Raw genomic sequence first — 16,595 nt, 5'->3', positions numbered from 1 at the left:
TTGAACTGCCAATCCTGTGGTTAGAAGTCCAATGTTTATCCTACAGTGCCAAACCAGGACACCAAATAATAATTAAATAGTGGGACATTTTTACCCCATGGGGTGGGGGTGGGAGTGGGAAGGGAACTACCAAATAGTGTGTAATTAAATTCTGCAAGATTTGTGTATGTGTCAATTGGCCTAACAATTCACAAAGACACTGTACATCTTACTTTAATGAGTAGTGTCTGGGATATCAAAAGCTCCTAAATAGGCATCTAAGGTGCAACTATTGGACTCTTCATGTGCGGAATAAGTAAGAGTGAAGATAAGTGAAACACTTGGAATAAATCAGTCCAATGAACTAATGGGACACATAGTTTCCATGACCCTGAGATCAGAACTAGATAGTCTATGGCTACCATTACCAACTGCTCTGAACAGATTCATATTAGAAAATCCTGGATACAGTGGGCGACAATGTGGAAAAAAACTCGAAATTTAAAAAGATCAGGCTTATTGGTGAGAAAGAGACAGCAGGAACCTGATACTACAGCCATCTATAGCACCATTCAGGTCTGGAATGGAACATACCCTTGTGGCCCAATTTTCAGTCAAACAGTTGATAGGTATACAGAAGGGACAACAATACTAGTAAGGTGTGCTAAATTATTCAACATCAGAGGGCAATATTTACCTAAGGATGAAGTTCAGAGGGTGGGGAAGGAAGGTGGAATGGAAATGGGTAATCTTCACTGCAAGGAGGGAATTGCAATCATTAAGATGTAACAAAGTGTGTGATTTGTTGAAAGTAAAACTCATGCTCGGCTTTGTAAACCTTTACTTAATTCACAATAACAAGTTGCAAAAAAAATTAAAAATCAACGTATACAATGTTTTGTATGTATGTGTACATGGGGTGTAGGAGTCCTGGTGTGGTGCTGTGAGCTAAAGTGTCAGATTGCAAAGTCATTTGAACTGCAAGGTTGGTGGTTCAAGCTCACCAGCTGCTCCTTGAAAACCCTATACAGGGTCGCTATGGGTCGGAATCGACTTGACGGCACTTAACAACAACACAGGGGGTGTACAAACAAGCCCACACATTTCAGTATTTAGGTAAATAATTTCAGATTATGCTGGGCTTTAAAATGAACTATAATTTTAGTCCTGTACTAGCCAAACAGATTGGTTTTGAAAATTTGAAAAAGTAATTATTTCAATAATAAAATCAAAGGCCCAAACACATAAGAAACTAAAAATAATATCTTTACTTAATCAAATAGACCAAAGACACTTAAAATGTACAAAGGCGATCATCACTCATTCTATCGTACTTTCTGATCTGCCCATTTAACGTTCACATAAACATTCATCTTTTTTCGAAGGAAAATGATACTATTTTCTCTTCTCACTTCTTAAGTGCTTATCAAAATTGCTTCTAGTTTAAGAAAAATATTTAGAACATGATTAAAATATACTTTACCTTCTTCTGGCAAATTGACCTTCTGGCGGACGACACCAGTGGTTTCTAAAAGGGAAAAACATAAATGTTTACGACATCAAAAGCTGAAGGTTAGAAACAGATGATCTAATTTGGGAAACTGAACATAAAGACACAGTAAATAAACTTTTTATATGTTAAATCACAAATCTGACTTTAATGATTAAATCACAAAAAATCTATCATTTCCTAAGCTATTTCAGAAATAATACGAATTAGAATCAGAAATAAAATTATCTATTTTTCTTCAGCTACAGTCTATTTGTATTCTAAAATGTAACCTGTATTATAGAAAAAAAAATGAAATACCTTGGTAGCGTAGAGGGTTACGAGTTAGGCTGTTAACCACAAGACTAGCAGTTCAAATCTACCAGCAGCAGCTCCTTGGGAGAAAGATGAGGCTTTCTGCTCCCGCAAAAATGTACAGCCTTGGAAACCCTCTACAGAGTCACTGAATCAGAACTGACTTGACAACATACAACCACCACCTCCATACTCTAGTTCCAGTAGGTCCCCACACATCACTCATTGTTTCTTATACCAACACAGAATCTGAACAAAGATATATGAATACAACATATCAAACATAAACTTCTTTTTCCATGTTTTTCCTCTTTTTTTACTGCGATGAGTTATGTTATAAATTATTTTGATTCTATAGTATCAAGAGATAGTAGAGAATATTACTAAAACCTCTTGTATTAGGAAAAGATTGCGCTCTCAACCTTTTCTTCATCATTTATTTATTCAAAATGTTATTGAAACAAAAAAATACAACTTCTGTATTTACAACATAAAGACATAATATTTTTCACGTTGTGCCACCATCATGGATATCTTCACCCAAAGCAATCCACCACCATACTGTGGAGGTTTGAGTATTGCTGTGATGCTGGAAGCTATGCCAAAGGTGCTTTAAATACCAGCTGGGATACCCATGGTGGACAGGTTCACCTTCCAGACTAAGACAGACTAGAAAGAAGGAATAAATGATCCACTTCTGAGGGATTAGTCACTAAAACCCTTATGAATAACAGTGGGAAACTGTCACTGACACATAGAAGGTGATTAAAAATAAATATTTGTTCAATAAATGAGATTTTATGGTCATAGAATATATACTTATAAATTAAGAATTTTGCTAATATTTCTTATACAATGAAAAATAGCATTACTTAGTAATTAAAGAAAAACACTCTGAAATTATGCCTCATCTTTATGACCTCAGAAACCCTACACAGGGTCGCTACGAGTTGGAATCAACTCAATGGCACAAAATCACTGCCACCAATAAGATTCTAAAAATTACTAATTTCGAGAATGTCTCAAGAATTAGATTCCATTGCCTTCATGGTTTTAAACCCAAAGAATCTACAAATAAATAAGTACAATCTGATGATGAGTCAGCAGCACCTATGACTACACAAGTTTTCATTTCATTTCTCTCTTTATTATTCAACTTCCTTTACTGTATACTTCTTGATTACCACATATAGAAGGTTAAGCATGTTTTAAAAATGTACTTTAAAAAGAATCACTCTTATTACCATGCAAAGGCTCTGAGAAGTTAAAATACTGTTGGGGCAAAAATGTCCTAACAGGAGGAAAAAAAAAATATTTTAAGAAAGTATAAAAGTTGTGGCTTTAACAAATACATAGAAAAATGGTAATCATTAAATTGTGTTCCTTCTAGGACTATAGATCACTTATACCTGTCTGGAGCCAAACCATTAATTTATCACTATTTTCTGTTGCTTAGCCAGTTTCAAAGAAAAAGACAAAGTTATGTTAGATGCATAAACTTCCCAGATTTGTTGAAAATCCAGGTGCCAAGGCATGTACATGTCTATCATATACTTTTCCTATTCCTACAAACTTTCAAGATTGTTCTAGTTGTGAGGAGTGAAGCATACTCAAGAATACACACATTGTTTTGAGTTTTGTCTGGGAACAAAAATATGAAGACATAAATGGAACCATCATGCTTTTTCAAAGAAAAGCCTGGAAAAAAATACAAGAGTCATTACGAATGGGGTTTCATTTAGCTCCTCAAGTATGTAACTTTCTGAATTTACTCACATGACAAGTGAATTTTTTATACTGTTGAGAGGATCTGTCATCTTTCCTACCATTAGTATATATCAGGGATTGGCCAAGTTTTCCAATAAAGGGTCAAATATTAAGTATTTTTAGGCTTTGTGAGTCACATAAGTTCTCTGTCACTTTTTACAACCCTTAAAAAATGTGAAAATCAATTCTTAGCTCACAAACTGCACAAAAACAGGTTTTGAGGCCAGATCATATTAAGAAATTGTAGCTGGCTGGCCTCTGGTACCTTTAAAAATGTTTCCTTTATGACTGTTCAATGCCAATCAAGCCTTTGAGAAGAGTAGGGATGGGGTAGCTGGTAGGAAAGAGTTAAAAATATTTTAGGGCCATCACCACCACTATTCAAGTTCCATGCACGGCCATTTTATATATTCAAAATGTACTAACATTACTGTAAAGGGAACCAGAGAATGCCATTTCCCGAATTTATCCAATGGAAAATTTTAAATGGAAGCACTTTAAGAAAGTCTTTTTAAAAAATAAGCTTTTTATTGTGAAATGAATGAAGGTTTACAGAGCAGATCATGAGTTTTACATTCAACAAATCATGCACTTTGTTTCATCTCAATGATTGCAATCCCCTCCATTTAACATCACTTAGCTTACTTCCTATGGTTCCTATTCCTCCTTTCCCAACCCTTCTGAAGTTTGTCCTGAGGTAAATGCTGCCCCTTTGATCTCGAATAGTTCACCATTCTATGGTGTACACACCTCACCTAGTGTTGTTTCCCCCACTATCTACTACTTGGCTAGATACCTCTTTACAGCTTAGCTGAAAATTGAGCCACGGGGGTGAATTCAGTTCCAGACCTGAAGGATGATCAAGGGTCATAGTCTTGGAGTTTCTCCAGTCTCTTCTTGACCAGTAAGCTTGGTATTTATGATATTAAGTTTTGTTCCACATTAGAAAACAGTTTTTTATATAAAGTACAAATTAAAATGATTTCTAATTAAGAGGAGAATTTGATTATTTCAGCTCTAGGCTATCTTTCAACTAATAGCTTATGTCTTAAAAAAATAAATTTTTTAAAAAAGTTTTTAAATGCAGCACTTGTGAAGCTCTGGCAGATAAAAGAACACACTAAGTTGCATACTGCAAAATTCATTTTCAGCACTCAGACATTTTACATCCTGAAGCCTTTAAAGAAATTGGCCTGAGCTTAAGTGAGAGAAGTTCATAGAGGAAGCTGCAACTCTTCAGAAAGGAAATGGATGCTTTCCTCTTTTTGACTGATTTCCAAATTTAGAAAAGAACTGAAACTTTAAAATGAAGTGCAACCACAATCAACGTAGATTCACTCAAAGCCACAGATCTTGGTAGCTCATATCCTACATCAAGGCAGACTCTGAAAAGAATTGAATCCAGCTCAATAGACATGGCAAAGGACACTGAACTTAATATGGAAAACAGCTCAAACTCATTTTAAATAAATAGAGAAAAAAAAATCTTTAACTATAATGGTGTGAATTTAACAAAAGACCAATAGAAACCAAAATGCATTCATGTCCTTATATGAATTCTACAGAAGCAAGGATGCTGCTAACCAAAAGATTGATAGTTTAAATGCAGCATCCACTCCGAGGGAGAAAGATGTGGCAGTCTGCTTCTGTAAAGATTACAGTCTTGAAAACCCTACAGGCAGTTCTACCCTGTCTTACAGAACAGCTGAATCAGATTAACTCAATGACAATGGTGTGTTTTTTAATAAATTTAAACAATAATAAAACGTCCGACATGATAAAAACAATGGTTCTAAAGAAAGAGCATAACCATAGGAATAGAGTCTCACATGCTAAGATAATGAACAAAGTAATATTTTCAAGTCAATTACTCAAACGTGTATTCTTGTATTCTACTGATAATCAGAGCCTCCAAAAATTTTAGAAAAACAAACCTAATTCACTCATTTTAGAGTTTCCATTTGTTCTATATGATGAATCTGTAAGAGAGACAGCAAGGAAATGATTAGAGCTAAAAAGGAAATGTATCATATGGTTCCTTACCATAGGTTGTTCAACAAAAGCTCAACAGATCTTTATCATTATTAGACTTAAACAACATAGTCAATGATCTGTTTTTAAAAATCAACATAATTCTTAAAGGGCCTGACTGGGGAGTAGCCAAAACTCAACTGTAAAATCAATCAATCAACTAATGGGTACTATTTCTAAGGTTTTAATAACAATAATACTAATAAATATGTAATTGAGGCAGGGAAATTTTGTAGCCATAAGCCACAAATCCTCATTCTTGAATTTTTCATTAGCATTATACTGAAAAGAATAAAAAGTCCCTGACCTTAGTTTTAAATTGTCACATTAACAAAAGAACTACAGCAGCGCCTCAGAAACAACCTCTTAAAAATAATGAGGAAGTCCTATTTGATAGGGAAAGTTCTCTTAATATGGATCTCAAAAGACTTCAGTGTAAAGTATAAAAAAACAAAACAAAATACAACACACAAAAAGACAGAAGGTGAAGAGGAGTACTTATAAGACATATGTTTTGTGTTAAAAAAGAGGAAAAGATTTATACATGAATTTCCTTACGTTGCCATAAAACATTTCTGGAAAAATCCTAAGAACTGGACATTAGTTGCCTGTGAGAAGACTGGGTGGCTATGGAACAGGGGTGGCAGACTTTTTATTGTCTATCTATAGCAACTTCTGAATTCTGAACCATATGAATCCAAGTAATATTTAAAAAGAAAATTATATTAAAAAAAAAAAAAAAGTTAAATCAACAGACAAAACAATCTCTTACCAGATCTTGAGTTCCTTAGAGGGGGTCTACATAGGCCAATTACAGGGTCTTCATTCACCACTAATTTAGAAGGAGAAGACATTTAAAATATAAAATGGTAAATGTACCAAGTTTATTTTACAATCATTCTTTTATCCAACAAAGGTTTACTGAGATTTTCATTATGCTGCTGCTGCTGCTAAGAAGTAGCACTATGAGTATGCTGTTAAGAAGTAGCACTATGAGTCAAAATCAACTGGTGAGTTGATTTTGACTCATAGTGACCCTGTATAGGGTTTCCAAGGAGCTGGTGGGTTTGAACCGTCAACTTCGTGTTTAGCAATCCAGTGCTTATCCAACAGCACCACACCAGAACTCCTTACATTATGCTGGGTGTGGGAACACAATAGTGAATTCATATAAAAGGCAAGAAATACCAATCAAACTCTTAATTTCTCAAATAAGAATAAAAATCTGTAACATAGCACCAACTCAATTATCTATTTCATTTATGGCTTAACATTATAGATTATTATTGCTATATATTTTAATTTCAGGGCTATCTTCTAGAGAGTTAATATACTTTCCACCTTCCTACAACTTTTTAACCTGACGTGTATCCAAGAAGTGAAAACTCTAATTTTACATAAAACATCAATGTAAGCCAAGAAAACTACAAGGGTATGTTTGTTCAAAGAGTCTCACACAATACATTCCAAAAGTTTATATCTAAATTTGGATTATCTTATGCTTTGTTTCATATATCACTGTAAAAACAAAACATTATGGTTGGGTTCTGTATGAAAACTGCAAAAACCAATATTCTGGGATGAAGTGAACTATGAAATATGCCCACTCCCATGTTTTGTTGATTCTAACAGACAATTTCTTTTTACTTTAACATCATAGCAACTCTATGGGACAGACAACTGCCCCATACAGTTTCTAAGTCTGTAATTCTTTGATGGAAACAGACTGTGATCTTTCTCCTGAAGAGCAGCTGGTGAATTCAAACTGCCAACGTTACAGTTCGCATCCAAGCACTTAACCAGTGGGCCACCAGGGCTCCGTATGCATCTTATATTCCACGGCATGTTGTTGTTAAGTGCCGTCAAGTCAATTCCGAGCCACAGCAACCCTGTATAGGATTTCTGAGGAGAGGCTGGTGAGCCTGAACCGTTGACCTTGTGCTTCAAACCAACTTTGCGGTCCAGTGCATTAACCCACAGCGCCATAACAGCATTATTTCATTCAAGGTGTTAAATAAAATGAAGGTAACGTATCTTACAACTTGTTAAGTGTGGTTGAGTTCGATCTGACTCATGGCAACCCTGTATAGGGTTTCCAGGAGCAGCTCGATGGGTTTGAACTACCAACCTCATGGTTAGCAATCCAGTGCTTTACAGAGCCACATCAGGAATCCAATGGCATCTTAGATTAGATGAAATATATTTAAAAACGGACACACCGGATTATAGTGTATCATGATTTTACCATGTAGAATACTTACATCCATTTTAAATGGAAAGCACTGTGGCATATTCACTCATTCAACACTTAGCCAACATTGCTGAGTAGTTCATTGTTACCTAGAAAGGTAAGAGTGAGGTACTTGAGGACATGAAGGAGGAGCTTTGGAGAAGAAAACCTAGGTCTGAATTTTGTTTGGTTCATCCACATATCATATGATTTTAGGTAAAAGTCTTAATTATTCTGAGCTTGTTTTCTTATCTACAAAATGGGAGTAACATAATTGTGGCTCACTTAAGGAAGAAAACAAAGTGGCTGGTACTTAGTAGGTGTTCCGGAGTCAGTCACCATTTTTTCTTGATACATGTCTGTATTATCAAATTCATACTGGTGATTCTGTATGATAAATGATGTACTGTGAACCACAAGGTCCATGGTTCGAGGCCAACAGCTGCTTCACGGGGGAAAGATGACGTTTTCTGCTCATGCAGTGATGTACAGAACTTGGAAATCCTATACAGGATCATTCTGAGTCAGAACTAACTCAATAGCATTTAACAGCAACATTGAACTCTGAATAAGTATGTTTTGGGACACTTGGTGGCTCTGTACATTAAAAAAAATAAAGACAGTTAAGGAGAAAAAAAAAAAAAAAAAATGAACTACTGTTACCTGGAACTTCTGGAGTTCTGACAGTTGTTCTCTTTGAGCCTGGTTGGCTTAAGACAGTTGGGGAAGATGACTCATCCTCTAAAGAATAAACACAGTTAAGAGTTAAAATTCAGAATACATGACCTAGGAAATCATGGTACAGATTATGCATATTAATAGCATGGCCTGACTTTGTCTCTCATCTTTAGAAATATTATCAGTAGGGACTAGTCCCTGGAGAAGGGCATCATGCTTGGTAAAGTGGAGGGTCAGCAAAAAAGAGGAAGACACCCAAGGAGATGGATTGGCACAGTGGCAGCAGCAATGTGAGGATGGTGCAGGACCAGGCAGTGTTTTGTTCTGCTGTGCATAAGGTCACTATGAGTCAAAACCAATGCAGAAGCACCCAACAACATCATGTTCGCTGCAGCATTATTCACAATAGCAAAAAGATGGAAACAACCTAATGATGAACAGATGTTGTTGTTGTTAAGTGTTGTCAATAAACTACGGTATATACACACAATGGAATACTATGCAGCCATAAGAATAATGATGAGTTATCAAATATGCTGTAACATGGAGGACTCTGGAGGTCATTATGCTGAGTGAAATAAGTCAATCACAAATGCCTAAATACAGGCATACCGCATTTTACTGGGCTTTGCTTTATTGAGCTTTGCAGATATCGCATATTTTTTTTTACAAACTGAAGGTTTATGGCAACTCTGTGTCAAGTAAGTTTATAGGTGCCATTTTTTCCAAAAGCATGCGCTTACTCTGTGTCATTGTGTCACATTTTGGTAATTCTTATAATACTTAAAAGTTTTTCATAATGCTATTGTACACTTAATATATTAACTATAGAATGTAAACATAATGTTGATATATAACGGGGAATAACAAAACTCAGAAATATTTATTGTGATTTATTGTAATATTCACTTTATAGTGGTGATCTGAAATTGAACCTGGAATATCTCTTAGGTATGCCTGTGCTATATGATCTCACTGATAAAAAGACAAGAATAGGTAGACATCCAGAAAGCAACATTTTTGGGGGTTACCTGGGATTGGAGGGAAAGGAGAGGGAATCACATTCTAGAGAGTCGACATTTGTTCGTTTTGGTGATGGGTAAGGCAATACCGAATAAGGGTAAACTGCTGGTGTGCTACTGTGGAGTCAGCACTAGACTGCTAATGGCAAGGTCAGCAGTTCAAACCCACCAGCTGCTCCTCAGAAATTCTCTATACAGGTGTGGTACTGTGGAGTCAGTACTAGACTGCTAATGGCAAGGTCAGCAATTCAAACCCACCAGCTGCTCCTCAGAAACTCTCTATACAGGGTGTCTATGAGTCAGAACCAATACGACGGCACAAAGCAATAGTAAGCATACCCTGACCAAGATAAAAAGACAATGCTATAAAGTACAAAACAATAAGGGATGATTTTGGTAAAAGCCACACATATATTATTTTTACAACAACAGTTGTTGTTGTTATGTGCCATGGAGTCGGTTCCGACTCACAGCGACCCTGTACACGGTTTCTGAGGCTGCAGGGTTACGGGAGCAGAAAGCCTTATCTTTCTCCCGCAGAATAGCCGATAGTTTCAAACTGCTGACTGTGAGATTAGCAGCCTGATTCATAACCACTACACTACCAGAGATCCAACAGTAATAAAAGTAAAAAACAGCTATGTGGTTACATAGGTACGCTTATACAAGGGGGCTTCAAAATTCATAGAAAAATTGTATTATCTTTCCATTCTATTTCTCCATAAACTTTATGAAGCCCTCTTACAGACAACAATATGTGTTGTTGTTGTTAAGCACCATTGAGTCAGTTCTAATTCACAGTGACCCAATATAGCGCTTTCAAGGAGTACCTGGTGGGTTTGAAATGCCAATCTTATAGTTTGCAGTCCAGTGCTGATCCTACAGTGCCATACCCAAAGTCAAATTGATGGTACTTAACAACAACAATAGGTACATATATAGAGAGAGAGTGAGAGAGAAAGGGGGGGAGGGCAAGCACACATGAATGCATGAGTTTGCATATATAGGTGTTTCTGTAGTATAAACAGTATTTGTGTGACTGTTTATAGGGGGCATAGTTATAGATACTTCCTAGATAGAACCATGGGGAGCGCGATGGCTCAGAAGAATAAGCACTCAACTGCTAACCACAACATTGATGGTTTGAGCCACCAGCCACTTTGTGGGAGAAAGATGAAGCTTTTTGCTCCAGCAAAGATTTACAGCCTCGGAAACCTTAAACAGGGTTGCTATGAGTCAGAACTGATTGACGCACTTAACAACAAGGTGGGGTTACTGAATTCTAGGGCTTAGAACCATAGTTTCCAGGGGCAACTTAATCAACTGGCATAACATACCAGGAGGCTTCAAAAAAAATTCATAGAAAAATGAAATCAATAATGTAATTTTCCCAAGAACTTTCTGAATCTCCTTCATAGCTCCTAAAGATAATGTTCTAATATGCTATCTTGGTAATTAAAAGTTTGTGAATGACCATCTAAGATACAATTACTGGTTTCTATGCATCTAGAGCCTAAGATAAAGGAAAACAAAGACTCAAAGAAGAAGCTAGTCTATAGGGATAATAGTCTACATGAACCGTGACTTCATCTACCCTGAGACCAGAACTAGAAGGTACTCAGATATCACTACCTATTCTGACCAGAGACACAATAGATGGTTATGGATAGAATAGGGGAAAAAATGTAGAACCAAACTCAAATTTCTGAAAAAGGAGAGATTAACTGGACCAGAAGAGATTAAAAGAATCCATAAAACTATCTACTGCCCTGGGATATTCTTTAAACTTGGTACTCAAAACCATTCCTGGAGGTCAACCATAAGTCAAAAGGCAAAGTGGTTCATAAAACAAACAATCTCACCCATGAGTACTAAGCTTCTCCAAACAATTATCTAAATGAGACTTATGGTCAACACTTTACCCTAGACCAAAGATGAGAAAGTGTGTGTGTGTGTGTGTGTGTGTGTGTGTGTGTAGGGGTGGGGGGGGAAGACGACACATGAAATCTAGGTTAATAGAAACCGAACAAGTAGAATGGAACTAATAATGCTGACACACTGTGAAAAGTATAACCAATGTCACTGAATAATAAGTGTGCTGTTGTTGTTAAGTAGCTTCCGACTCACAGCAACCCTGTATAGGATTTCCAAGGAGCAGCTGGTGGGTTTGAACTGCTGACACTTGTGGTTTGCAGTCTAGTGCTGATCCTACAGTGCCACACCAGGAGTCCGAATACGTACAGAAATTGTTAAATGAGAACCTAATTTACTATATAACTTTCTCCAAGATCACAATATTTTTAAAAAATGAATTCATCAGCATATCAAAATAAGCAATTCATCACTTTATAAGAATATATTCAGAAAATTTTTTAAAAAGAATAGGCTACAAAATACAACAGAATCATCAAAAATGATGTGGAAGAAAGCAGAAGAGTGAGAAATATTTAATTCTTTATCACTGTTATTAAGTGCCAATCGAGTCAGTTCCAATTAATAGCAACATTGTATAGGGTTTCCAAGAAGTGGCTGGTGGGTTTGAATTATAGACCTTGCGTTTATTAATCCAGTGCTTATCCTACAGTGCCACACCAGGGCTTCATAGGTTTGTTTTTTTTTTTTTTAATAGAGGCAAATTCCTTATTAGTTGGTGGGGGTAGGAGTGATTATGTGAGAGTCAATACAATGTAACATACATTTATTACCTACCATGTACAACCAATAGCCTAAATATTTGTTGCAGACTGTGCAGACCCGGTCAAGAGTTTGAGGCCCTGTGGGCCCGACTGTTGCAGGCACTGAGGAACAGACTCTAGCCACCTAGCCGACATAGCAAACTGTTTTTCATCTTAGTATTGTTATGTTTGTTATTAATTTCATACATGAGCCCTTGATATCCACAGATAAATGTAAAAATCTCCTAAAGAAGAGACTGTAAAATTCTAAAGGCAAAGTTTTCCTCAAAGAATTCACTCACGGTAAATGGGCGTCTTCCCGGGTCTTTGTTCTAAAGACAAAAGGACACCCTCCCTAAAGCGTTTTCAGGTGCAGCCCCATTGACTCGCTCTACTCAATGGGTCTCCTTTAGCTAGGTGCTAAAAGGTATGTTAATCAGGCTCGAGAAACCAAGGTGCAGTCGTGAGATTCGAACCTGCGAAGTACGATATAAAGTTGCCTGAAGTACGATATAAAGTTACCTGAATGTCTGGAAAATTATGTATGTTAGCTGTACCTTGTCGTCGTCCCGCCCAGCTTTGTGTAAAGTTCCTCCCCTAAATAAAACGTAGGCGGAGACCGAATCCAGTGTGCATTACAGCTTGGAGGGCATGCAGTACAGTTTGCAGGGCAGTGCGTTGCTGCCTGCAGAGGCCACGATGCCTGTGGTCCAAAATCTGTCCACCAGTGATGCATCCGCTCTGGTTTCCGGGTGTCTCTTTGTCTCTCTCATTGTCTTGGTGTGTCTTTCTATATTTCTACCTCTGACAGATAGCCCTACCTCGTGAACCAAACATCTGTGTCAGGTCCTCGGCAAATACTGAAGGAAATAAATAGCGCAAAAATTGACTGAAGCATAACAGTCTTTCAAATACATGTTAGGATCCTTGACTTCAAGTTTGTAACAGTAAAAAGAGACAAAAGAAACATAGAGGTTCAACTAACTCATATACAAGGAGCTCTGATAGCCTAGTGGTTACGAATGGGGCTGCGACCCTCAAGGTCAGCAGTTCGAAACTACCAGCTGTTCCTCGGGAGAAAGATGAGGCTTTTTGCTCCCATAACATTTACAGACTCGGAAACCCTGTTACAGGGTCGCTATGAGTCGAAACCGACTCCACGGCACATAACAACTTACATATCTTTAACATGAAATTTCCAAAATTAGCAAGTCTTCATGTGGCAGCACTTCATGTGGTAAGCAGGTAAACTGTACTGTACTCTAAACTAAAATCCACTGCCTCTTCATATTCATCAATGATCTACCACTATGTCACCTCATTGTGACTCAATCCCCCATCCACTGATTATTGCTTCATGGGGATTTACAAGGGGTTAACAAGAAAATAACCGGTGATTCGGGCGTTAAACTCCGCAAGGCAGGGTGGGAGAGTAAGAATCAAGAAAGTTGATTCACCTGTGACTTACTCACAAGGCCAGAACCCTTTTTGGCTCCTTTAGAAGACAACTTCCCATTGAGGCTAGACGAAGGGCCTCTTCACAAGGTCAATTTTGGCAGAGACCAGAATACTTGAGTTCAAGTTTACCAAGCACTGGGGATATTCAATTTAGGATAACTGACTTACCCCATTTAGGTGTAAGGTTTAGAGTATCAATTCCGTTAGCCCTGGCAACACCCATGCTCTCAAAATTTCCCTCCCTCTTTCTGGACGGTTACTTTAGAGTCATAATTCTGGATGGGGACGTCTGGCCTTTGACAATTAAGGAAATGGAAGCGGTTTCGGTGGAAACATACGGGGGGCAGAGGAGACCGAAATGAAACCAAGACTAGTATGATTCGGGGTCCCTGCGGCCGCCGAATTCGCGATCCCCTGGTGGAGGCCTGCAATTAGGAGCGAGCCTGATCCCTTAAATTGATGCCTAGTGATGGGCAGCTTTTTCTCGGTTCTGCACGGGTGGTCCCATACGATTTCCTTTCCCGCTCTCTCGTCAACGCCCCTGTCCGCCAGCTAGCTATCCTTTCCCGCCAAGGGCATCCAAGCGGGCCCGGCGCGCGAGCAGAGGAGCGACGGGCATCCCAGCCTGGAAGAGCTCTGCGAGGTGCTCATCCGCACTGCTCGCCCGCACTGCTCCGCGCGCTCTCAGACCACACACGCGATTCCTGGCTAGGGGGTGAAACGTTACCTTCATCGTCCTCACCTTCAGAGAAAGAGTCCCGTAACCCTCTCCTAGTCATAACTGGAGACGACTGCAGCTGAGATTGTTCCGAGGACTGCTGCTGAAGACGGAGAGCGCTTCGTGTCTTCATTTCCGTAGCTTTTTGGGGTTGTGGCTGTCTCCGCTGCCGAGACCGAAGGTAGTAAATACTTTCTTTTACTTCCTCTTTTGCAGAATCAGGCCGGAACTCTTCTGGCGGGGTATGTCTTCGCACCGGAGATCTGTCTTTGGACACGCGGGGCTTGAAGTCGCCGTACACTTCTGGCGGCTCCTCTGAGAACCTCACTTCCCGTCGGCCGTGACGTGACGGAGAAGGTGTTCCGTGCGCAGGCGCGTCACTACTGTCGCCATTTTGAGGCGGGAGCTGGCGCCTCCCCTCCCTAATAGGGGATCTGGGCGTGACGTACACCGCCCATCCTTCCCCCACCGGCTCTACCCGCCGCCCCTCGCCCGCCATACTTGGTGGCGTATCTGGAGTAGCTTGCGAGGGTGGCTTTGAGGCACCTAGGTCTTCCTGCCGGTGGTGGCGGTGGCTTCTCTGGGGTGTTGAGCAGTGGTTGCGGAAGTCAGGGAGGCAGCTGAGAGTCGCCGGAGCCGCCACCTGCGTCGTCGCTGCTGGGCTGCAAACCTGCCTCTGGGCCCATGGTGGCTCCTGTGGGCAGTGGGAGAGGCAGTGCCTGCTCTAGGTCAGCTGCTTTGTGTCACTCCCGCCTCCTGGCTGGAGGCACCAAAGAGGAGGAGAAGGAGGAGGAGGACGTCGTTGTCCTTGGCCTTGAGAGAGAGAGGGCAAGGGGCAACAGAAACGGGACAGTGGCTAAGCAAAAGCGTTCCCGGCAAGTGTCGCCTGCGCGCTGGAGACACCTGCCAGAGTCCGAAGTTCGAATCTCGGGAAAAATCCGAGCGGGACGAGGGTGGAGAGGACTAGGTTTCAATTCTTGCGTTCAGGCTGTTGCGCAGCTTTCCTGGGACCTTTTTGATCGACTGCCACCTTGGCCATGCCCTTCCAAGTGTCCCTTGCGAGATTGACGTTTGGAAAGATAACTTGCATGTGTCTTCTTTTCGTGGCAAAATTGTTAATTTCAAAAGCCTTTTCTTTTTCCCAGTTTTAAATCACCTGTTAAGCGTTGAGAAAGGTCAGCAATTGTCTGCAGCTCCGGGAGAGAAAGATGAGGCGGTTTGTTTTCCTAAAGATTTACAACCTCAGTAGCCCTATGGAACAATTCTGTGCTGTCCTATAGGGTCACCATGATTCGGAACCCTGTGTACATTGTCCTGTCGATTGTCGAATTCTTTAGGTGGATCCCCATTTGTAACATGTTTGCACATTTACAAGCCCCTGACAGCAACGGTGGCGCTGTGGGGTAATGCACTGAACCGAAGGGCGGTTTGAACCACAAGGTTGGCGGTTCAAATTCACTAGCAGCTCTGGTACTCGGCTATGAGTCGGAACCGACTCGATGGCACTTAACAACAGCAACAGGTTCGCAAGACAGTAGTGCTGAGTTATGCATAGCTAGGAATTCATTTTTTTTTTTAATTAAAGGCAATGCTGTCTTTTTAAGTTGTGACCCATCATTTTTATTTTTATTCTAGACATGACTTGGTACTCATACTGCATTTGGTTGAGAGGTCCTGAGTAAAAAAAGCGTTGATAATTTTTCCGCCGTGAATTTGGGCAATCAGCCAAGTATCTAATCAAATTTAGAACCATTGAGATAAAGTCGATTAAAGTCTGAATAATTACTGAAAGAAAGCTTTTTTACTGTCAAATATACCCACTTGTCTCCTTGGAGAACTTTATGATTGGTTTTAGTAAGTAGTCTTAAACATTTTTGAAATTTGTAAACCAATTACAAGGAATAAATCTAAGAAATTTAAAAATACTGATTTCTTTGGAGTCCTGGTGTGGCGCTTGGGCTAGTGTGCTGAACTGCAAAGTCGGTTTGAATCACAAGGTCGGCTGTTCAAACTCACCAGCCGCTCCTCGTAAACCCTCGGAACCGACTCGAGGACACTGGACAATAACAACAATAGGTGTACTGGAGACCTGGTATGGCACTGCAGGAGAAGCACTGGACTGCAAACCAAATGGTTGACGGCTCAAAACCGACCAGCTGCTCCTCAGAAGCTATACAGGGTGGCTGTGAGTAGGTACCGACTTGACACATAACAAATAGGTGTACTACATTTT

General features: G+C 39.5%; 1 protein-coding gene across 1 annotated transcript in view; it reads right to left on the bottom strand.

Annotated features, from left to right (window-relative positions):
* TOR1AIP1 (torsin A interacting protein 1) overlaps positions 1-14,861 on the bottom strand; it is a 37,796-nt gene extending 22,935 nt beyond the window's left edge. The window contains exons 1-4 of the mRNA XM_006876425.1: positions 14,387-14,861; positions 8,475-8,552; positions 6,354-6,413; positions 1,463-1,507 (exon numbers count right to left, since the gene is read on the bottom strand). Coding sequence (XP_006876487.1) covers positions 1,463-1,507; positions 6,354-6,413; positions 8,475-8,552; positions 14,387-14,861 — 658 coding nt within the window. The remainder of the gene's footprint in view (positions 1-1,462; positions 1,508-6,353; positions 6,414-8,474; positions 8,553-14,386) is intronic.
* Positions 14,862-16,595: the final 1,734 nt, after the last annotated feature.

Source organism: Chrysochloris asiatica, unplaced genomic scaffold, assembly GCF_000296735.1.
Source record: "Chrysochloris asiatica unplaced genomic scaffold, ChrAsi1.0 scaffold00379, whole genome shotgun sequence".
In the NCBI taxonomy this organism is placed as follows: Eukaryota; Metazoa; Chordata; class Mammalia; order Afrosoricida; family Chrysochloridae; genus Chrysochloris; species Chrysochloris asiatica.
This window is presented reverse-complemented; position numbering and strand designations above follow the sequence as displayed.